Below are 21,237 nucleotides of genomic sequence, written 5' to 3'. Positions count from 1 at the left end.
CTCGAGAGCCGACGGGTCGGGCAGCGCGCGCAGCGAGAGGCGTGCGGGCGCCGCCACGGACGGCAGCGTGGATGGCCGCGGCCGCGTCGCGCGCGTCTGCCGCTTGCTGCGGCGCTTTCTCTCCCCGGCACCGGCCGAGAGGCGCAGAGGGGAGGGAGGGGGGCGGTGTGGAGGCAATGATGTGCCGGCGCGAGTGGGACTAGGAACTCACTCGTGTAGAAGTACACGGACACGCAAAGGGTCCCCACCTTGCAGCCTTTAGGAGGTAGGTAGGTAGGTAGAAAGGTGAAGAAAACGAGGCTTAAGAAAGAAAAAAGAAAACAGAATATTAGCCACACCGAGAGGACGCTGACGAGCGTCTGCACCTACCCCGGGACAAACACACAACACGTATATGCCTCTCCCAGTGCGTCCTCGCTTCTCTCGCAAGTGGTGGCGCGCGCACGCCGTTGCGCTCCACGACACCTGGAATCTCGCCGCCCTCGGTGCGCTCAACGTCGCGCACGTTGCGTGGTGGTCTGGTGCAGCGGCGACGCCAGAGGTGCTCTCCCGGCTGTTTCTGGCCGACGTGACGTACATCGTGCTGGATGTGGTGTGGCTTGTCGGCCTGCCCGAGTGCGTCGGCGCCTCGGTGTGGTCGACGCTCGCGGCGCACCACTGCACGATCGCCTGCTGCTCGCCAATCGCGTTTGGGCGGCCCGTTCTGATGCGGCACATGCTGCGCTGCTGGCTGGTGGAGGTGTCGTCGTGGAACCACGTGGCGGCGCGCAAGTGGGAGTCGCGGCTCTTTGAGTGGATCAACAAGCCGCTGTACTTTGCCACGCGCTTCATCGGCTTCCCGCTCTCGTACTTTATCTACCACAGCGAGCGGGCGGCGCTCTCGCCCGCCGAGGTGCTTGCCGAGTCGCCGCTCCGCATCCACCTGCCGCTGTCGATCGCCCACTGGGTGCTGTACGGGCTCATGCTGCACTGGGGCTACAAGCTGCTGCTGCGCCCCGCCGCTCCGCCGCCCGCCAGCGACGAACCGCCCGCCAAGCTCAATGGCGGCGCGAGGGAGGGCGGCGACAACGGCGACAACGGCGACAACGGCGACAACGGCGACGATGGGCTCAGACAACGGCGGGGCGGCGGGGCGGGCGAGATAACGGACATCCAGGCGGCGGCCCTCGCCTCGCAAGCGCTGTACGCCTCGGCCGTGCTCGGCGACTGAGCGCGCGTCGCGACGTCTGAGGAGGCCTCTCAACTGTGTGCGTGTCAGAAGGGGGGCGGGACGGAGCTTCTTGGCGCAGAGACGAGTGGTCTCCCCGCCCCCCCTCAGCGAGGAGCGGCTCGGGCTGGCTTCAGCTCGGCGAGAGGGCGATGCCGAGCGACAGGAGCACGCAGGGTGCTTTATAAGGACCCGCCTCCGGTCGTGTGCGCGCATGCACCGGACCCGCCAGCGCCGCCGACCACAATCCACATCCGCGCGGACAGCCTGTCGCTGAATCTTGCATGACGTTATAACATCTGCGGGAGCTCCACAAACCAGGTTAGTGTCCGTAGCCATTTTTTTATTTCTATGACAAATTGCCTCTTCAACGCAAGCGCCTACCCCGTACACATATGTGCATGGAGATGTGCCATGTGCGACGGGCTACGGCACCGACGCACTCGCCGCCCGGATCCGCTGCACCTGTTTCTGGCACGACAGCGCCGCCTCGGGCTGGCGCAGCGCCGCCATGCAGACGCCGAGCGAGGCCCACGCCTCGACGTCCTCCATGCCGCCTGGCTCCTCGTCGATGAGCGCGTCGAAGAGGAGCCCCGCCTCCTCGTACCGCTCGAGCTCGAGCAGCGCCAGCCCCTCCCGCCGCCGCACCGCCCGCCGCTCGTCGGCCGCAGACGGCCCCGGCGGCGGCGCGAGCTCGAGCGCAGCCTGCAGCGAGACGAGCGCGGCGGCGTGCTGCCGCTGCGCCGCCTGCGCCTCCGCGAGCGAGACGAGGGCCGCAAAGTCCCTCCCTCGGCTGAGCTCGACGGCAGCCTCGAAGCAGCGCTGCGCGTCCGCGTGGCGGTCCTCGGACGCGAAGTTGTGGCCAAGCTGGCTGTGGCTCTCCGCGTCGCGCGGGTTCGCCTCGATCGCGAGCTGAAGCGCCTAAGAGGAGGACGGTGTGCACCGTCAAGAGGAGAGAGGCGTGGAGAGGCCTCGAGACCTCGAGAGCCGCAGCGCCGCGCTGCTGAGTGCGAGGTCGGCGGGCCGGCGGCGCGGCTGGCTGAAGAACTGCGGCTTGGTGCCGGCGGCGGCGCCGATGGCCTGTGGGGAGCTCGAGGAGAGGTGTATAGGTGGCGTCGGGCTTCGTCTCGGACGTGCCTCAGACTTGTCTCGACGTGTCTCGGAACCTGTCTCGTCGTGTCTCGAACGTGTCTCGCATCTCGCCTGCAGACGGCCGGCGAGGAGCGGGAGGGGGGCGGCAAGCAGGAAGAGGACGAGGAGGTGGCGCACGCCTACTACGTGTGTGGGAGTGAAGAGAGAGAGAGAGAGAAGAACAGTGCACTTTTCAGGTGCCGCGCGCCGCGCGTGACGGGTACGCCGCAGTGCGGTAGCCCTCCCGCATGCAGCAGCGCGCCTGTCCTCGGGAGGACCGCTCTTACTACCACGAGGAGTGTGATCGCGGCCCTGCCTAGTGCAGCAGCGCGCCGCCCCGCTCGCAGACAAGCGTCTCGCCAGAGTGCTCGAACCAGGTGCCTCCGCCCGCGTACGAATCGCTCGGCGAGAGGGCGACGTTCCTGCAGGCAGGAGCATACGTCCAAGGCAGCGCGAGCACTGCCGAAGTGGAGTGTACCCACAGCATCGCAGGAGTCCGAACAACAGCCCAGTCTGTCTCCCTCCGGCATCTAGCGCGCTGCTCATCGTGAGCAGCGAAAAGTCGCGGTGGATGGGCAGCGCGTTGTGGCCCGAGGCGGCGTCGTACTGCACGACGAGCGCCTGCGAGCACGCCGCGACGGCGAAGGCGGGATCGTCGTCCGGCGGTGGGCGCGCGGCAAGGCGAAGGCAGCTCATTCTCGCCATGGGGTGTCCCACTGTGAACCAGTATGCCGTGTATGATCTCAAAGTGGCAAGATGAGCGCACGCGTGGTCCATACTCTCTGTCCATCGCGCCGCTGCACCTCGTTGACGCGGAGGTGTGACGCTTCGAGGCCAAATGCGGAGGCGGCGGCCGGGAGCAGCGTGCTCCGCAACGCGCCGTTGAGCATCTCCAGCGCCGCAGGCATGTCGCTGACCTTGACCTCACGCGTGTAGCCCGCGAGAGGGTAGCGGCTGTCCCAGCCGCCCGCCGCGCCGTGCAGCAGCATCGCGTTTGTGAGGGCGCCGCACTCGGACTCGGAGAGGAGCGGGCCTTCCGACTCGAGGAGCAGCGGCTGATCCGCGCTGTAAAGCGTCTCCGAGACGGCTCCTGCGGGAACAGGATGCGCCGTCCATCCAGCGGCGTACTCGCCGTCGCCGTCCGAGGCGCAAACGGCAAAGGTGGCCTCGGCGGCCGCACACGACGCCGCGTGCTCCTGCAGCAGCTTTGCCTCGAGCGACCCGATCTTCTGTCGTGGCGGCGCCCGGCCCCGTCGCTTGCTGCTCGGCTTGCGCGGCTTTTTCGGCTGTCCAGTGCCGCCAGGGTTCGCCGCCCGCCCAAAGCCGCGGCCGGCCATCATGGCTGCCGGCGACACACGCAGCGGCGCGAGGCGGACATTGAGCGTGGCTAGTGCCACGAGTGCTGCTAGCAGCATATACATTGGGTGGGTCCCCAGAAGGCTACTAGCCCTCTGGGCGCCCGGCCGCGCGGCGAGCCGCAGCGTTTCTTTTCCCTTGTCGTGCCAGTGTGCTGTGAGAGAGGCTTGTATCTTAAGAATTCTTTTCCCTTTCGATTAATCTCTTTTTACACAGTTATTGTTTTTTTTTTTGTTTGGATCGCACCCATGTTTGTTTCCCGAGGAAACTCCGTCCGCGAAAATCGTCAATTTCACGGGCTCTGAGCCGAGTCTGAGGCTGGTTTGGGCCCAAATTCAGCCGACTCTCGGCAAAATACCGGGTATTTTGCGGGTACCTGGAAAACCCTGGGTATACCATGTAGATACACGTATGAGGTCCGGCGGGCGCTTCGTCTCCGGACCTGGCCGGCCTCGCGTCTCGGGCTCCCAAGCCGAACGAGTGCCAGGAGATGATCGACGAGCTGCGGCGGCGCGGACATGAGACCGAAGTCAGCAGAGCCGCTAGCCCGGCCGCAGCCACTGACCTCGTGACAGTTGCTAGCCAGGCTGCAGTCGCCACCCGCAAAGGTGCCTCGACTGGGACAGCCAATGCTTTGCCACATCGAAAGCAAGTCGGCTTCACACAGCTGCAGGAAGCGGTAGAGATTGGCTCTGTGGAGCCATCGACGCGATCTTCGAAAGTACCCGCTCTGGCAGCGGCTCCGCCGGCACGAACAGGACCGACAGCACCGCCGGCACCCCCAGCGAACGCCAGCGCGGGTGCGGGCGAGTCGCATGGGCAGGGCTCTGACCGTGGCTGGCGCCAATGCAAAAGCCACTGCCAACAGCTAGCCGCCGCCCTTTCTGCCATCACCGCCGTCTCTTCGTCTCGGGGATCGTCGCAGGGCACCTGTTTTTTGGCGGAGTATCCGCGCATCATTTATCCCAATCTCAGCCGCCTCTTTCGCCTCCCATGCCGTCAGCGTCACTGCTGCTGCCGCCGCCGCCTCACTTACCACCGTCGCCGCCTCCTCACTCGCCGCCCACACAACCACCATGGCCATCGCCGCCGCCGACGGCACCTTCGGCCTCTGAGGTGGTGGCGGAGATCAACGCATTATGGCCGAGCAGGTCTCCAGCTCGCCCCCGTGGCGTAGTGGCGTACGTGCTGGATAATGGTGGCGGCCCTCATAGCCAAGAGGAGCTGAACAAGTACAAGGATGTGACTGGGACTCAGCTGTGGGCGCGAGTGGGGCAGCCTGTAAGCGGCGTGGTAGCCGTCTCTGCCGCGGACCGCATATCCGTGAGCATTATCAACTACCTGCATCAAGGGACGTACAGACCCGGTGTGATCTTCAGAAGCGGGGTCATGGGTCCAGCCTTGCGCCGGATCGGTGAGCAGATGATCGAGTACACATACATGCCGATGCTGGTCCTCCGCCGGGCCGCTGCGCTAGAGCGGATGAATTGTTGCTACCCGCACGACGGCGGGAGCAACGGGTTCAATTGCTTGCGCCGGGGGGGTGACGTGCACTGCACTCCTGGGTGCAGGCCCAATGCTCTGCGTCACGTCCCGCTCGAGACCTGCCTGGCTCACTCGGATGGCTTTTGGGGTTACAACGAGCTCGTTCTCGACGTGTGGCGAGACGGAGGGTGGGGAGCAGGAGCGGCGCTTGCGCACTTTGTCCAGGCGGTCGCGATTGATTCGCGGGCAAGCCGTGTCACTTTGGCGCTGGCTCGCGCCGTGCAGGACGCCGCTAGCGTCGCCGGGCTCCCCCTGCCTCTCCTCGAGTACAATCCCGGCAATGCGGCGGCGCCATTCCGGGTTCTGCGCGCGCTGCCGGCTGAGTGAGGCGCTTGATGTTAGAAAGTCTGCAAAACGACAAAGTGCACAAACACATCGGTGTGCAAAAAAAATGGATAGTGCATTCTTACTCGACGAGCGGGGACCCGAGGGACCATGTGGAAGACGGCTAGTGCTAGTCCCCCATCGGGAGGACGACCCCGGCTAGTCGCCGACCACACCCACAAAGAACCCTGCACAAAGATCGCAAGGGCGGGGGCCTGTTCCTTTTTACCCATCTCACAGTAGAGAGGTGTCCGTTTTTATTTATTCTAGCTTGGGATGTCCGTTGTATTTATTTATTCCTAGCTTGGGATGTCCGTTTTATTTATTGCCTTTTTACTCATCTCACAGTAGAGGTGTGCGTTTTTGTTGATCGCTCCTCTTCACAAACCCCGCACGGGCGGGGGCCTGTTCCTTTTTACCCATCTCACAGTAGAGAGGTGTCCGTTAGTAGAGAGGTGTCCGTTTTTATTTATTGAGCCCGCCGGAGTCTCCCGGGCAATTTGTTCGGTGCCGCGCCAGCGGGCCTCTTGATGAGCGAGTCGTGCTTCGCGGCCGTCGCCGCGATTCCCGTGCCGCCGCCACGGAAGGTGGCACGTGCTTTTGCGAAGCCCACTTTGCGGCCTTTGCCGCTTGCCCACCGCTTGGCTTCGTCGACGGGCGAGTGCCTTACCATCGGCACTCGCCTCGGCGTTACTCGAAGCTGCGAGCTCAGCTGCGGCCACAAGAGCGGCCTGCTTGGCACGCAGCTGCGTAATCGTCGGCCCGCGTGCGCGGCTCTTCACGGCCTGTGCCGGGGAGTTGGCGTTCACGCGCTCAATCATCATCGTCATGGCTGTGTGCATGCTTCTCGCTCGTGCGTCCTTGGAAGTTGTGCGCCTCCTTCTCCTATGAGCTCGTATGCCACGTCGCCGCCTGTGTTTGGGTTTCTATGTTTGCGATTTGGAATTTGGTATTTGTCCAGCTCTTTGTTTATTTATTTATTTACTCGACGAGCGACGTGGGTCCCGTCGGCGCCCGCGGGCCGCTCTCTCCAAATCGTGCACATCATACTCGACACATAACCCGTCACATAGCAGCGAGCCCCCCCACGTGCCACGAGCCAATATGGCTCCAAGCTGCAGAACATGTGCGGGCCAGCGCCTATGACGCTCAAGGAGTGAGGCGCAAAGCGCGCCCCGAAGAAAATTTTGAGGGTTGTGGAGGGCTAGATGCGATCTCTATTAAGAGTTTGACTCACACGTAGGAACCACTCGGCCCACCCACAGGCCCAGTCTCAAGTGGCAGCGCTCCACGCCTACCCAGCGGCGCGCTCCGCGCGTGCTTTCCAGCGGCGTGCTCCGCGCGCGGTGCTCTGTCTGCGGCAGTACTACTGCATCTTCCGCAGCTCCAGCAGGTATCAGCAGTGAGTTCACCGCCAGTTATCTGCGCCTCCGTTCGTCGCTCTCGTGCTTGATCGTCAGGCCGTGCTCTCACGTCGCCGGAGCTACCTCGGCTATCGGAACCATTTTACAAGTTTGCCCGCCGACATGTCCGGTCCGGCTCAGTCGAGGCAATGTCGCTCGGCGCTCGCTGGCTCCGTGGATGCTTGTGCTGCTGAGCAATCCAGGCGCACTTTGGCAACCGGCGGCAACGACTTGCGGCGTCAGCATTCGAACGGTTGCGTTGATTTGCTTGCTCCGCGGTATCTCGCCGGCGCGCTCCGCGCGTGTGTCTAGCTAGCGCGCTCCGCGCGTATGTCCGAGTAGCACCAGCGCGCTCCGCGCGCACCATAATCTCAGTGCCTATGCTTATAGCCACTAAAAGCTCGTTTCTGCAGCTTGGATATGGCTTTAGGCTGAACAAGCTTTTCCTCTCGCACCCCGTCTCTTTTCCTTTCCTTTTTTCTCTACAGCACCCTCTCTTTTCCTCTCTATTTTCCCGGGGAAACCATCAAATTTTCCGGGCTCCGAGCCGAGTCTGAGGCTGGTTTGGGCCCAAAATCAGCCAAATCGGCAAAATACCGGGTATTTTGCGGGTATACCTGGAAAACCCCGGGTATACCTGGAAAATACCCTGCGACCGCCTGGGTATCGTGCCGATTTCCTCAATTTTGCGTCAGATTTTGCCCCAGACCAGCTCTCAGACTCAGGGAAACTCGCGAGTTTCCAGAATGGAGCACCAAACACCCTCTGTTTTCCCTGGAAATTTCCGGAAACGCAAAGTGCTGGGGACCCTCTGTTTTCCTTTTTGTTTGCCGGAAAAGCTTGTGCAGGCCAAATATGGCTCTCCCCCACCCTGGACGGGAGTTGGCTGGGACAGGCCGGCTGCTGAAGGCGTGTCACAAATGTCCATGGAGGACGAGCGCTTTGTCGTTGTTGCCGAGCAGCTCGGCAGTCGCACGCAACGCCAAGTCATCTCGCACCGGGGCGGCGCTGCCCTGCGGTGGGAGGAAGTGATCGCTCTCTGGCGCACGGATGCCGCGTTCGCTCTCTTTTTCACGGCCGTCCTTGTTAGCTACGATGTTGTAAATTTCTTTTTAACCAGAATAATAGTTAGGTTTCTTGTAAATCGGTGAGCCTGTGTGTGTGCCAGTCCGCGCCAAGTGAGCGACCATGTGGTGCCAGTGTGCTGTGAGAGAGGCTTGTATCTTAAGAATTCTTTTCACCCGCTATTATTATTTCTTCGCCGCCGGCGTCGGTCCGAACACTGCTCCCTCCGCGCTCTTGGAAGCTCCTGCTCCCTCGCTTCCACTCTCCGTATGGACACATCGGGATACCCCAACGCCTACGCTTCGTCCGCCTCCTTCGACGCCGCCCTCGCTGTGGCCGAGAAGGAGGCGGCGGCAGCCCGCGCTTCAGCTGAGCGCTCGGCGACGTTGCTGTCCAAGATGTCGCGCAGCGGCTCTCTGGGCAGCGGCCGCCGCAGCCAGGGCTATGCGCTCCTCGATGCGGCCGGCGAGACGCTGCTCGCGCGCGCCGTCAGCCCAGACAGAGGAGGCAGTCCCGTGCGGTGGCCGCCGGGCCAGGGAAACGGCGGCGCCGCGCGCGTGGCGGCGCAGCGCTCGCTCAACCTCGAGCTCCCGGTCAAGGAGGACGGGCTCGGCGCGGAGGCGAAGGCGCCGGTGCTGGGTCGCTCAAAGTCGGGCACCGAGCTCGACGATATGGAGGAGCTCGCGATCCGCGTCTCGCTCCGGCTCGAGGCCGAGGAGAGCGGCGGTGGGCGGCCGAGTCTCAAGCGCCAGTCCTCCGCCAACGAGCGCGAGGCGCCGCTCAAGGAGCTATGGGACGCGGTCTTCAACTCCGACGAGCCGTCCGTCTCGCCCGCAAAGCTGTTCTCCTTCGCGTCGGCGAGATGACGCCGAGATGCCGCCGAGATGCCGCCGAGATGCGACCACAGCTCCTCTCGCCGCCTGCATCGGCGCGTCTCCGGCCTCGGCCTTGCCTCTCCTTCCCCGCCCCTCTCCCCCCGCCGCTCGTTTCTCCTCCCCCCTCGCTCCCTCGCTTCCCCCTCTCCTCCCTCTCCTCCTCCGCCGCCGCGCTCTCCGCGTCCTCTGACGGGAGCCATGATGATGGGAGCCGCCCTCGCCAAGCGCGGCTCACCTCATTGCCTCCCTCACCCCCCACCCCACCCCAAACAGGCGTACGACTGGACGCTGCTACTGCTCGCGTCGCTCTTCGCCTTCGTCTCCGGCGGCTGCCTGCCCGCCACGCTCTACTTCTTCTCGGGGACGATGGACTCGGTCGGCGCGGCGATGGCGGGCGGCTTCAACAGCGACGAGATGCTGCACCAGTCAAAGATGATCATGGGGGTGGGGTGCGTCTACGCGGCGAGCACCGCGGCGTACACCGCCCTCGCAGACATCGCAAAGGTCTTTCTCGAGACTAGCTTGACACTGGCGGATGCCATCTCATGTCACGGCGCACCGCCTCGTAGGCGCACCAGACGGCAGAGTACAAGAAGCGGTACCTCGGCTCGATCCTGCGGCAGGACGTGGGATGGTTCGACACCTCCAACCCGCAGGAGCGCAAACTGCCTCTGGTCCGTACCCGCCTCCTCGTCATGGGTGTGACGCCGGCGCCTCCCGCCCGCAGGAGCTGTCGACCCGCTTCGGCGAGGCTATGCTCGCCATCGAGGAGGGCGTCTCCTTCAAGGCGAGAGTACCCGAGAGTACCCGAGATTATCCCGAGATTACCCCGAGATGCTCGCCATAGAGGAGGGCGTCTCCTTGAAGGCGACGGTTCAGACGAGGCGGTGTGTGCACCGGATTTCCCCGCCCCACTCCACTTGCCCCCCCCCCCCCCCCTCCCCCACCACCCACCACCCACCACCCACCACCCACCACCCACCACCCACCACCCACCACCCACCACCCCTCCAGGCGGTGATGATGCTCGAGGCGGTCTATACACTCGTCTTTTCGTACGCACTCGGCTTCTACTACGGCTGGGACATCTGCCTCGTCGTCTTTGCCGTCTCGCCCATCGCCGGACTCTCGGGCGCCATCGCCATCTTCATCGCGCTCACCGCGGGTCAAACGACGCCGGGCGCAGGACGCGTCTCCACAGCCGTCGTGGTCTCAGCGCACCTTTCTCTTCTACAGGCCAAAAGATGTCGGACGCGTACGCCGCCGCCGGTGCGATCGCCTCCGAGGCGCTCTCGTCGATCCGCACCGTCGCCGCCTTTGGGCTCGAGCGGGTGGCGGCGGAGAGGTACGAGCGCAAGCTCAAAAAGGCGGAGAAGATCGGCATCGCGCTCGTCTGGCAGGCTGGGTTCGCGATGTCGTGGATGATCGCCGCCATCTGCATCATGATGGTGTCGGGGCTCCTGTACGGCGGCCTCGACGTCTCCTCCGAGCAGCAGGCATCCGCCTTCGAGTACGCCGTCGACATGACTTGGGGCCAGATCTTCGACTCGATGGGCATGTTCGAGACGATGAAGGCGCAGGCGCTCGGCTCGCCGCCGCCGCCGCCGCCAACCTCGCCAGGCGGCGGCGGCGGCGGCGGCTGGTTCGGGGGCGGGCCGGACTGGGGCAGCATCGCGGGGAGCGCCATCGGCGGGCTCGAGGGCGCGGGCGCGTGGGCGGCGGGCACGCTGGGATACGACAGCGTGCACTACAAGTACTGCACGTACGACTGCGGCGACACGTTCAACATGCTCAACCTCGACTTTCAGTCGGCGCTCTCGCTGTACGCGGGGCAGGAGATGCCCTTCGCGGCGCGCAGCGCGCTCGGCATGGGCTCGTGCGACTCGGAAAAGTTCAACCTGCAGCCCTTCCAGCTCACTTGCGCCACGGCGGGCGCCCTGGTGCAGAACGCCACGGCGCTGCGCATGTTTCTGCAGCAGGACAACGCGACCATCTTCGAGTCGTACGCGGTCGAGGCGGGCTCGTGGATGCCGTGCCGCCGCACCGGCGCGAGCGTGCTGCTCGCCATGTTTGCGGTGCAGATTGGCGCCATGCATTTCGTGCTCATCGCGCAGAACGCCGCCGTGCTGATGAAGGCATGCCGCGTCGCAGCACCTCGCCCAATCTCGCCTCATCGCGCCTCATCGCGGGTCCTCTCTTGATGAAGGCGTGCCGCGTCGCTGCGCCCGTCCACGAGACCATCGAGCGCGTGCCGCAGATCAACTCGTTCGCGACGGGCGGCGTCAAGCTGCAGGCTGTGCGCGGTGACATCTCGGTGCGCGACGTGGTCTTCGCGTACCCCGCCGCGCCCGAACACGTCGTCTGCAACGGCTACTCGCTCGAGATTGGCGCGGGGCAGACGTGCGCGCTTTGCGGCCCGTCCGGCAGCGGCAAGTCGACCATCATCAACCTAATCGAGCGCTTCTACGACCCCATCTCGGGAGCCGTCTTTTTGGACGGCGTCGACCTGCGAGACGTCAACGTGCGCTGGCTGCGGCAGCAGATCGGCCTCGTGGGGCAGGAGCCGGTCCTCTTTGTGGGAACCGTCGCCGAGAACATCGCGTACGGCAAGGAGGGCGCGAGCCGCGAGGAGGTGGAGGAGGCGGCGCGCAACGCGAACGCGCACGGCTTCATCATGAGCAACCTGCCGAATGGGTACGAGTCATCGGTGGGGCAGGGCGGCGGCATGCTGTCCGGCGGGCAGAAGCAGCGCATCGCGATAGCGCGCGCCGTCGTGCGCAAGCCGGCCATCCTGCTGCTCGACGAGGCGACGTCGGCGCTCGACACGACGAGCGAGCGGGTGGTGCAGGCGGCGATCGACGAGATCATGCAGAAGCAGCGGCGGACGACAGTCACGATCGCCCACCGGCTGAGCACCATCCGGCACGCCGACAAGATCGCAGTCGTCGACCAGGGTGTGGTGGTCGAGCAAGGCACGTGGGACGAGCTCGTCGCCATCGACGGAGGCAAGTTCCAGGAGCTCGCCAACAGGCAGCCCGCCCCCGCGCCGGACGAGGCCGCCGTGCCCGCCGACGCCGACGACGACGTGCTGATCACGGCCTACCCTTCTCTCGTCTCGTCCACGAGCCGCACCACGGCCGGCGCCGGCGACACGGCGCTGCTGCCGCACTCGCCCCTCCCGCCCGGACAGCACTTCCAGTGGAGCGGCAAGGCGGGCGCGCCGGAGCTGTCGGTGGGCAAGCACGACGAGAAAGAGTGGGTCTTCTGGCGCGTCTCGCGGCTGCAGAAGCGGGGCGACGGCCTCCTCCTCGCCATCGGCGCCCGCCCCCTCGGCGGTGGACGGCCGGCCAGCCGAGCTGCCTCATTAGCAACGCGTCCTTCGTGATGGATAGGCTCCTTCTTCTCGATGCTCGACGGCTGGGCGGTTCCCGCGCTCGGCTTCGCCTTCACGAAGCTCTCCGTCTCCCTCTTCCGGACCGACCCAGGCCGCATCCACGACGACGTCATCTTTTGGGCCCGCTCGTACGTCGCCGCCAGACCGCGCGAGATTGCCCGAGATGACCCGAGATTGTCCGAGACTAGGCCATCGCGTACGTCGCCATCGGTTTCGCCTTCGTTCCCGTCGTCACTTGCGAGCTCGGCCTCTTTGGCATGACCGGCGAGCACCTCACGCGCAACTTGCGCGCCGTGAGCATCCGCTCGCTCGTCAAGCAGGACATCGGACGACTAGTGGATATAGCAATCGCTCGACTCCCTCCCTAACCGGCGCCGCTCGCCCGTGCAGGAGATCGGTTTCTTCGACGACCCGGAGAACTCTGCCGGCGCACTCACCCTCTTCCTCGGCGAGAAGCTGACGCTGGTGCAGGCGGTCAACGGCGAGAAGCTCGCCGTCGCCATCCGCCAGATCTCGACCATCTGCTTCGGCACGTTCCTCGTCTTCAAGTACGGCTACTGGCAGCTCGGCGTCGTGATGCTCGCGTCGGCGCCCGTTATGGCCGTGGCGATGGGTCTGCTGCTCGTCGTCGTCTTCGGGATCAAGAATCCGCGCCCGACGGGCGAGGGGCCGCAGGCGCAGAAGAATGTCGGCTCGCTCGTGGGCGAGGTGGTGCTCGGCATCCGGACCGTCGCATCGTACGGCGCAGAGCGGCGCTTCTACGAGGAGTACGAGCGGACCTGCGACACGCAGTTGCGGCAGGCGACGCGCGCCTCGGCGCTGACCGGCTGCGCCGTCGGCATCGGCAAGGGCGCGCCCGTCATCTTCATCGGCGCCGTCTGCTACTATGGCTGCATCCTGATCACGGCGGACGTCGAGAAGCTGACGGCAAACATCATGAAGATGTTCCTCGACCCGGATGCGGTCGCCGACGGCGACATCCAGGCCGACGCCGTGACGGGCTGCGCCGACGCGCAGATCTACGAGCTGCTCGAGAAGTTCCTCATCCCCGTAATGGTCATCTTCTTCATGTCGATCGGCATGGGCGCCGTCGGAGTCATCGTGACGGACTCGCAGAACGCGCTCTCCGCCGCGCGCCTCCTGTTTGCCCTCCTCTCGCGCCGCTCGCGCATCGACCCCACCGACAACAAGGGCACGCGCTTGCGCGGGCTGCGCGGCGACATATCGGTGCAGAATGTCATCTTTGCGTACCCCGCCGCGCCCGACCACATCATCTGCAACGGCTACTCCCTCGAGATTGGCGCGGGGCAGACGTGCGCGCTTTGCGGCCCGTCCGGCAGCGGCAAGTCGACCATCATCAACCTAATCGAGCGCTTCTACGACCCCATCTCGGGAGCCGTCTTCCTGGACGGCGTCGACCTGCGAAATATTAACGTGCGCTGGCTGCGCTCGCAGATCGCGCTGGTGGGGCAGGAGCCGGTCCTCTTCCTTGGCACCGTCGCCGAGAACATCGCGTACGGCAAGGAGGGCGCGAGCCGCGAGGAGGTGGAGGAGGCGGCGCGCAACGCGAACGCGCACGGCTTCATCATGAGCAACCTGCCGCACGGATACAACACCAACGTGGGCATCCGGGGCGGCATGCTGTCCGGCGGGCAGAAGCAGCGCATCGCGATAGCGCGCGCCGTCGTGCGCAAGCCGGCCATCCTGCTGCTCGACGAGGCGACGTCGGCGCTCGACACGACGAGCGAGCGGGTGGTGCAGGCGGCGATCGACGAGATCATGCAGAAGCAGCGGCGGACGACGGTCACGATCGCCCACCGGCTGAGCACCATCCGGCACGCCGACAAGATCGCAGTCGTCGACCGCGGCGTCGTCGTGGAGCAGGGACGGCACGAGGAGCTCATGTCGCTGAACGGCGTCTATGCCGGCTTGATAGCTGCACAAAACACATGAGTTCCAGCTTCTGCCCCGCGGGCGCGTGGCAGCCACTACGTGATAGGCAAAGGCGCGCGCTCTGCGCACGGTCGGCAAACACCTCCGCTCTCTGCTGTGTGTGCATTTAACTGCTCTTATCTCGTGCCTGAGTTCCGTGTGTACATGCCGCTCTCGCTCTGAAGGAAGCATGCCATTTATGAGATTAAGAGACATATGTGTGCTTAGTTTTGCTCGCACTCGCATCGCTGGCGAGTCTCACGAGCTGTCACAGCTCACCGATGGCGGTGGCCCGCGTGGGCCGTGGCCGGTGCAGCTCCGAGGCGAGCTGCCAGAGGCAGAGCTGGCAGCTGCAGAGTGCGCAGGGTCTCGGCAGCTGGGTCTGGAACCGTCGCCGGCGCCGGCGCCGATGCCGGTGCCGGTGGGAGCGCAGCTGCCTGGCAGCTGTGTTAGCGTATCACGACTGAGACGAGCGCAGAGGCGGAGTGGCCGCGGCCTTGAAACACAGCGTGAAGCACCGCCGAATGCGCCGCTGCCTCTTCCAGCGTCGCATGAGCACCTCCACGTCGGGTGGTGGCTGCAGAGAGCTGCAGCCATTCACCTGTGGCAATGGTCGCGAGTGTGATGCCCACACCCGGAGCGGTCATTGGCATTCGCATAGTTTTATTGTCACGGTGTCGCTCGCATTTGTACTGCTCCGGTAGGCAAACCTTGAGGGATTGCAGCAGCGGCAACGACGAGAGGTCGGGCAAACTTTCGAGCGAAGAGCAGTCTTCCAGGTCGAGCGTGTGAAGCGAACGGAGCGATGCCATGTCGGGCAGTGCCTAGGCTTTATGCAACGGTGTGGATGTGCTCGCCGAGATGGCTCACCGCCATCAATTTCATGAGGAAGGAGTGGCTCCCACGTGTCCCCGGAATATACCTTGAGACCCCAGCAACCACCGAGCTCAAACGTCTGCAGCGACTGGAGCGCGTTCAGGCCGGGGAGCGCCTGCAGCCCGGGAGGCACAGTGGGACAGGGGGCCGGCATGTAGCTAGGCCGGTTACGTGGCACCGTGAGCTTTGCGCAGCGTCCAAGGTACAACGCCCGCAGCCGGGTCTGCGCCGCAAGGCTCGGGAGCGCCTGCGGCATCCGACCTGTTTGAAAATTCGTCCGAGGGGGGGGAGGGCAGAGCCACTACCTCGAGTGAGCTGCAGCCGCCGAGATCGAGTGCGGTGAGGCTGCCAAGGTTCGACAGGTCGGGCAGCGCCTTGAGCTTCCGGCATCCGCCGCCGAGGTCGAGGGTCTGCAAGGCTGGCAGCGACTCGAGCTCTGGGAGTGCTGTCAAAGCGCCGCACGAGCTGAGGTCGAGCATTTGCAGCGAGGTGAGACCCGAGAGGGCAGGCAGCGCCGCCATCGAAGTGCAGCCGCTCATGTCGAGCGTCTGCAGAGCTGCCAGACCCGACAGGTCCGGCAGCTCTGCAAGGCTCGTGCAGCCTGACAGGTCGAGGTCTTGCAACGAGCTGAGCGCCTAGACGCACACGGAACAGCCTGTGTCCGCGCGCGAGTGCGTAGCCTTTCGCGCAGGGCACTGTGCCTTGAGGCTGGGCAGAGACTTGAGCTGAGAGCATCCGCTGAGATCGATCATTTGCAGTGCAGTCAGTGCCGATAGATTCGATAGCGCGATGAGCGAGGTGCAGCGACCCACGTAGAGCGTGCGCAGCGTCGTGAAGGCTGAGAGGTCGGCGAGCGAGAGGAGAGAGGTGCAAACCTTCACCTCAAGCGTCGTCAGGGTGGGAAGCGATAGACCCTTGAACGCCGCGGCCATATCCGCCTCCTGCATCCCCATGCAGTCAAGAATGAGCGTCTCGAGCGCACCGCAGTGGCGCAACGCCTTTCCGAGATCGCTGTAGTCTTCCGAGCTCCACTCGAGCTGCTCGAAGGCGAGCTTCTTGGCACTACCCAGATAGGCTATCACCACCTCGCGGTACAACTGTGCCACCGTTGCAACGTCGGCACTGATGGAGAAACGCTTGCTCTCGAGAAGCGCGTCGAACGACTCGGGCGAGAGAGGTGCACACCGGCCGGTGACGCTCAAGGTGCCACGAACGCCGGCCTCTTGGGGGTCGATGTACGACCCCTGCTTGGCGAGCTCGCTCACGCTCCGATCGGCGAAGGGCTTGCCGCCGATGCGCAGCGCGCGCGGCGGACCAATACAAGCCATGTCGATCGTGAAGCGGCCGAGGTCGAGAATTACTTCGGGCCTCTTCATCAGCGTCGCCAAAAGCCTCTCAAAGGTGCACCTACGATGGCGTGCTTGCGATGTGAGTGGTGCAGCGACCCCAAGTGAATCAAGGAGGGGCGCACACCAGCCGCGATCCTCAAAGCCACCGTCGACCGCCGCTCCCGCTGGAGCCCGGGTGCTCAGCAGACTCGCGATCGCTGGGTGGCTGAAGATGACACCCAGCCCGTCTAGACCCTGCTTTCGCAAGGCCGCGTCGTCCGCCGCGCCCACTACCGAGGCGTGGTCGATAAAGATCCCGAAGTCGGCACTCGACCGCACCGCGTCGTCGCTGAGCAGCTCCCCCGCCTCGTCCTCCACCCGCGCCTCTCGCCCCTCGATCTCAGCGCAGTGGAGAAGTTGACGCACGCGCTCCGAGTAGTACCACTCAACAAACGGCAGCCAGAGCTCGCGCAGACATCGGCCGTTTGGGTCCGGGTGCGAGGCATCGAGGTGCATGTATGATATCGCCGCTGCTGAGGGGAAAGCGATTGGAACAGGGAGTGGCTTCCGCTTCTGGGCCGTTGCCCATCCCTCGCGCCGCGCGCCGGCGTACTGCGAACTGGCCAGCTCAGCGAGGATACGGTCCAACATCGCGCCGCATGCGTACGGCGCATCGCCGTACGCCTTCTCGAGCTCCCGACGTGACCCGAGCCTTTCCTTCTCATTGCCTGCCGCCTGAAAGTGCTCGAGCAACCAGCGGGCCCGCACGAGCCGGAGAGGGGCGTCGCCTGAGCCGGTGTAGAGAAGCTCACGCAGGGAAGCGACCTCTGCGAACTTCTCCACCATGGAGCGACGATGGTGCAGGAGACCAGCGGAGCGTCGAGAGCGCACGCCCGGGGGCAGGCTCGCAAGAGCGTCGGGTCTCTTTTCCTGTCGCCCGAAGTAAAATTCATCGCGAGTTGGTAAAACCCCGCGGCGCGCTGCCGTTTTCTTTCTTTTCTTTCGGAGCTCTTCATCCGACCCTTGAGCACTTGAGCACTATTCCGCGTGGTACGGGACCCCTCGACCCTTGAGAGCACTTGAGCATTGGAAGGGAAGGGACAAGTTCATGCATCATGGCAAGCGTCCGGCACTAGCTCTCTGTACTCAAACTCAGGGAGGGACGTCCTCAGAGTGCTGCACGCGCTCTTCTCTCCCTAGACTCTACGAGCGCTGCGCTGCCTCCGCCGCCGTCCTGGCTGCAACCGCCCTGGCAGCCCTCGAAGCGGCGAGTGTGAACACACACACACACACACACACACACACACACACACACACACACACACACACACACACACACACACACACACACACACACACACACACACACACACACACACACACACACACACACACACACACACACACACACACACACACACACACACACACACACACACACACACACACACACACACACACACACACACACACACACACACACACACACACACCCTTCGATTCAAGGGCGGTCTCCGGCGCCGCGCCTAAAAAGAAATGACGTTGCGAGCGTCGTCGTCAGACGCCGCTCCCAGCAGCCCGCCGGGCTGGGATGCTCTCTCTCGTCGTGTCCGTCGGCGGCCAGTGCGACGTGACGCTTCTGCCCAAGAGCCTGCAATGCAAAGGTCGCGCAGCTGTCCTCAGCTGGCTGGTGCAGAACGAGCACTCCTGCCTACCGCCAACCCCGCACGACTGCTTTCAGTTTGGCGTGCCGTCCGAGATGAAGAGCGTCTCTTCCGTTGCCACGCACCGCACGTATTGGGGCTTTGATTCGTTCCGGGGGCTCCCAGATGCAACGGGGGAGACCTATCAAAACCCCCTTTGGAAGCCGGGCACGTTCTCGGATGTCCATGAGCTGAGCGGCCGCTACCACGTGAAGTCGAAGCCTCGAGAGGGCATTTGGGACTACATCCCAAAGACGAGAGAGTCGAAGCCGCTCAGCGTCGACGAGGCAATCGACAAGCGTATGAAGCAATTGAACGGTCACGCCAGTCGGATTCGCTTGATTGGGGGATATTATAACGAGTCGCTCACCCCGGCGGTCGCGGCCTCGGCTTTGCCAGCGCTATTTGCTGACTTCAACTGCGACCTATACACTTCCACCATGGACGCGCAGCGATGGCTGTTTGAACACAACCTGCTGCGAGCGGGGTCCATTATCTCGTACGACGATTGGTTCCACACACCCTTTGGCGCGGGAGAGTCGGCCGCACACATGGAAATCGCTCGGCTGTATCGAGTGCACTTTGAGCACTTGAGCGCGAGCCTGCGGCAGGGTCCAGGCGCGGCATGTAAATTGGTGTTCTTTCGTATTAGGTCGGTTGGCGTGCGCGCGCATGCAGACATCACACCTCGTCTCAACCACACGTTTTACTGGAACTGAAACGGGCACATTGCGAGGAAATGAGAAAGTGAGTGAGTGAGTCTTGATACGAAACCGCGACGGGATTTCGACGCTCCACACACACACACACACCTCACTCCTCAGTGGACAGTTTCAGCGCTCAGACGAGGTGACGGCTCGCCAGTCGACTCGCATCGGTTGCCTCTCCATGTGAGACCCCACGGCGGAGGAGCTATTCTCGCGTCCACCACCACACCTGGCTCCAACGTGGACACACCCATAGCTGGGGACACTAGTCACTAAACGATCCGTGGCTCGCGCCGCTCGGGCGCATCCGTCTGGCGCGGACGGCGAGCTCGAGAGGTCTCGAGAGCGCGCGCAGAACTCCCCGCGCCGTGGCAGAAGCGGCTCTCCAGTCCTCCAGACGCTGGCTGTCTTTTCAGCTTATCCCAAGAGGCGTACAGTACAAGCATCTCACAAAAGACATACGGCGCGACCCAATCAGATTCAGAAGAGTCTGAGTCAGCGTCTCTGCTAGCTGGGAGCTGGGTTCAGCAGCCTCCTTCCCCCCCACAGGCGCCCGTCCTCAAGATCACCGAGGTCGTGGCCGACGGTCTGCACAGCCCGCTCACCAAGCACGGAGGCTGGCCGGTCGTCGACGGCGTCGCGACCTCGTACAACAGCGCGGCTGTCGTCGCGCGCAACAAGTACCTCGTGCCGTGGGAGTGGTGGTGTGACTGCTCCTGTGGTGCGGGCGACGGCAGAGGAAGCCGTCGGCCGCGCCTCGCCTGTCGCGTGAATCGTGTCGTGCGACCGCCTTTTCTTGTAAAATTCTATAAATAAATAAATAAAACGGGCACGCCAAACGAGGGGTGGGAGAAGGACAGGGTCCCCACCTGCGCGAGCAGGATCTTGTAAGGACGATCAGGGACACAGGGGAACGGGAGCGGGGAGCGCATCGCGACACGGAGGGGGGCTGGGCAGGGTTCACCCACACGACAGGGTCCCAGGGATTCCTCTCTCGTATAGGACAGGTTGCACCCGGCGGCACGGGGGCAGGCGCGGGCCTCCTACTGGTTGCGCTCTCCTAGTTCTCCTGCTCCTGACAAGGGACAGCGACGGGCTCGCAGCACGGTGGACTCCCTATTGTAAAATTCTTCTTCGCGCGGGAAGTTGGTCAAAATTCTTCTTCGTGAGCCGGTGTGTGTGCCAGTCCGCGCCAGTCCGCGCCCTTGTCGTGCCAGTGTGCTGTGAGACGCAGAAGAATTCTTCTTCGTCGTGCCCCGAGTTCGGCGAGGATCAATGGGCAGCTCTGCCAGCAGAGAGGAGGCGCCTCCTGAGGCAGCGGCTGGCGGTTTCAGCGTCCGCATGACACCCGAGCTGCTGCAGCGCGCCAGCGAGTCCTCCGCAAACACGGAGGCCCCAGTGACGACAACGCGCGGTGAGAGCGATGAGACACGCCACGCGCACGATTGCAGGCTGGCTGTGAGGCTTGTAATTTTACGCGCCGCCTGCACCCGTCAGGCGAGATTGAGGAGCAGCTTCAGCTGGCCTTCCAGCAGGGCGCGGAGTACGCTGTGGGTGTGATGCGGCAGCAGGCGGCAGAGGAGGGCTCCAAGGGTGCTGGGGCGCAGATCGCCGACGCGAGAGACGAGTCGGCCCGGCGGGAGGCGGAGATCAACGCCAAGGCGCGCCGCGTGTGATTGTCTCCGCGACGGCCGAACCTCACCGCTGCGCCGTCCCTCTCCGCCCAGGTCGAGGCTCTGCACGAGCGGGAGTACCGGCCGCCCTTCAACCCACGCGCGTGCACCGAGCAGCGAGCAGCCGTGCTCGAGTGCTATCAGCGCATGTCCGGCCAGCCCGCCGGAGAGGTGTGCTCCGCGCTGCGCCGCCGCCCGCCCGCCCTCGCTCCTCCGCCCAGGCCCGAGCCGGCAAGCCTCGTGCGCCCTCCGCCCGCTTCAGACTGTGTTTGCGTGCGAGGCGGCCGTCAACAAGTTTGTCGAGTGCGTGCGCCCGCACGCCGCCTCACCCTGCCGCGGTCTGAGCGCCGGTTCCCCGCGGACGCGCAGGTGCGCTGACTTTGTCCGGACGGCCAACATTGAAAAGATCGTCCCGAACAGCTTGCCCTCTGTCTCTGTCGACAAACAAGGCGAGCCCTCTCCGTAGCCGGGACGCGGGACGGCGATTGGTGCCTCGCGGGGCAGCCTGCCTTATTTGGGGGCGGCGGCAAAGGGGACAGGCAGACCTCACTCGCTCGCCCTCTATCACATAGCTAATCTTCAAGTGGAATCTGTGTGGTGTGGCCTCGGCTGGAGAGTAAATTGTGGTGCGGAACTGGTGCGAAAAACAGGGCCGCGCAGCACGCCACGTGTGACAGGGCGCAAACACAGTCACGCACGGTAACACCGAACGCACACG

At 64.3% G+C, this 21,237-nt stretch overlaps 5 protein-coding genes across 5 annotated transcripts; 2 read left to right on the top strand and 3 right to left on the bottom strand.

The window, feature by feature from the left end:
- Positions 1-1,633: 1,633 nt before the first annotated feature.
- On the bottom strand, positions 1,634-3,753 carry EMIHUDRAFT_455862 (hypothetical protein; the record flags this gene model as incomplete). Its single annotated transcript, XM_005785732.1, has 8 exons — positions 1,634-1,822; positions 1,925-2,128; positions 2,204-2,287; positions 2,411-2,478; positions 2,547-2,600; positions 2,672-2,760; positions 2,841-2,959; positions 3,142-3,753. 8 exons carry the CDS (start codon positions 3,751-3,753, stop codon positions 1,634-1,636), a joined length of 1,419 nt encoding a protein of 472 aa, XP_005785789.1.
- Positions 3,754-4,184: 431 nt separating this feature from the next.
- On the top strand, positions 4,185-5,566 carry EMIHUDRAFT_229930 (hypothetical protein; the record flags this gene model as incomplete). The annotated part of the gene is made up of 3 exons (XM_005785731.1): positions 4,185-4,302; positions 4,368-4,494; positions 4,846-5,566. The coding sequence occupies 3 exons, from the start codon at positions 4,185-4,187 to the stop codon at positions 5,564-5,566; spliced, it is 966 nt and encodes a 321-aa protein (XP_005785788.1).
- Positions 5,567-9,929: 4,363 nt separating this feature from the next.
- On the top strand, positions 9,930-14,253 carry EMIHUDRAFT_71774 (putative ABC transporter; the record flags this gene model as incomplete). The annotated part of the gene is made up of 7 exons (XM_005785730.1): positions 9,930-10,071; positions 10,143-10,464; positions 11,058-12,241; positions 12,299-12,432; positions 12,489-12,611; positions 12,691-13,212; positions 13,336-14,253. 7 exons carry the CDS (start codon positions 9,930-9,932, stop codon positions 14,251-14,253), a joined length of 3,345 nt encoding a protein of 1,114 aa, XP_005785787.1.
- Positions 14,254-14,681: 428 nt separating this feature from the next.
- On the bottom strand, positions 14,682-15,647 carry COG1 (component of oligomeric golgi complex 1; the record flags this gene model as incomplete). The annotated part of the gene is made up of 5 exons (XM_005785729.1): positions 14,682-14,768; positions 14,943-15,056; positions 15,155-15,223; positions 15,287-15,331; positions 15,414-15,647. 5 exons carry the CDS (start codon positions 15,645-15,647, stop codon positions 14,682-14,684), a joined length of 549 nt encoding a protein of 182 aa, XP_005785786.1.
- A 96-nt stretch (positions 15,648-15,743) lies between these two features.
- On the bottom strand, positions 15,744-17,282 carry EMIHUDRAFT_229926 (hypothetical protein; the record flags this gene model as incomplete). The annotated part of the gene is made up of 2 exons (XM_005785728.1): positions 15,744-16,500; positions 16,582-17,282. 2 exons carry the CDS (start codon positions 17,280-17,282, stop codon positions 15,744-15,746), a joined length of 1,458 nt encoding a protein of 485 aa, XP_005785785.1.
- Between the last annotated feature and the right edge of the window lie 3,955 nt (positions 17,283-21,237).

This window comes from Emiliania huxleyi (assembly GCF_000372725.1).
Source record: "Emiliania huxleyi CCMP1516 chromosome Unknown EMIHUscaffold_159, whole genome shotgun sequence".
NCBI classification, from domain to species: domain Eukaryota; phylum Haptophyta; order Isochrysidales; family Noelaerhabdaceae; genus Emiliania; species Emiliania huxleyi.
The sequence above is the reverse complement of the archived record's forward strand: the minus strand, read 5'-3'. Positions and strand labels throughout refer to the sequence as shown.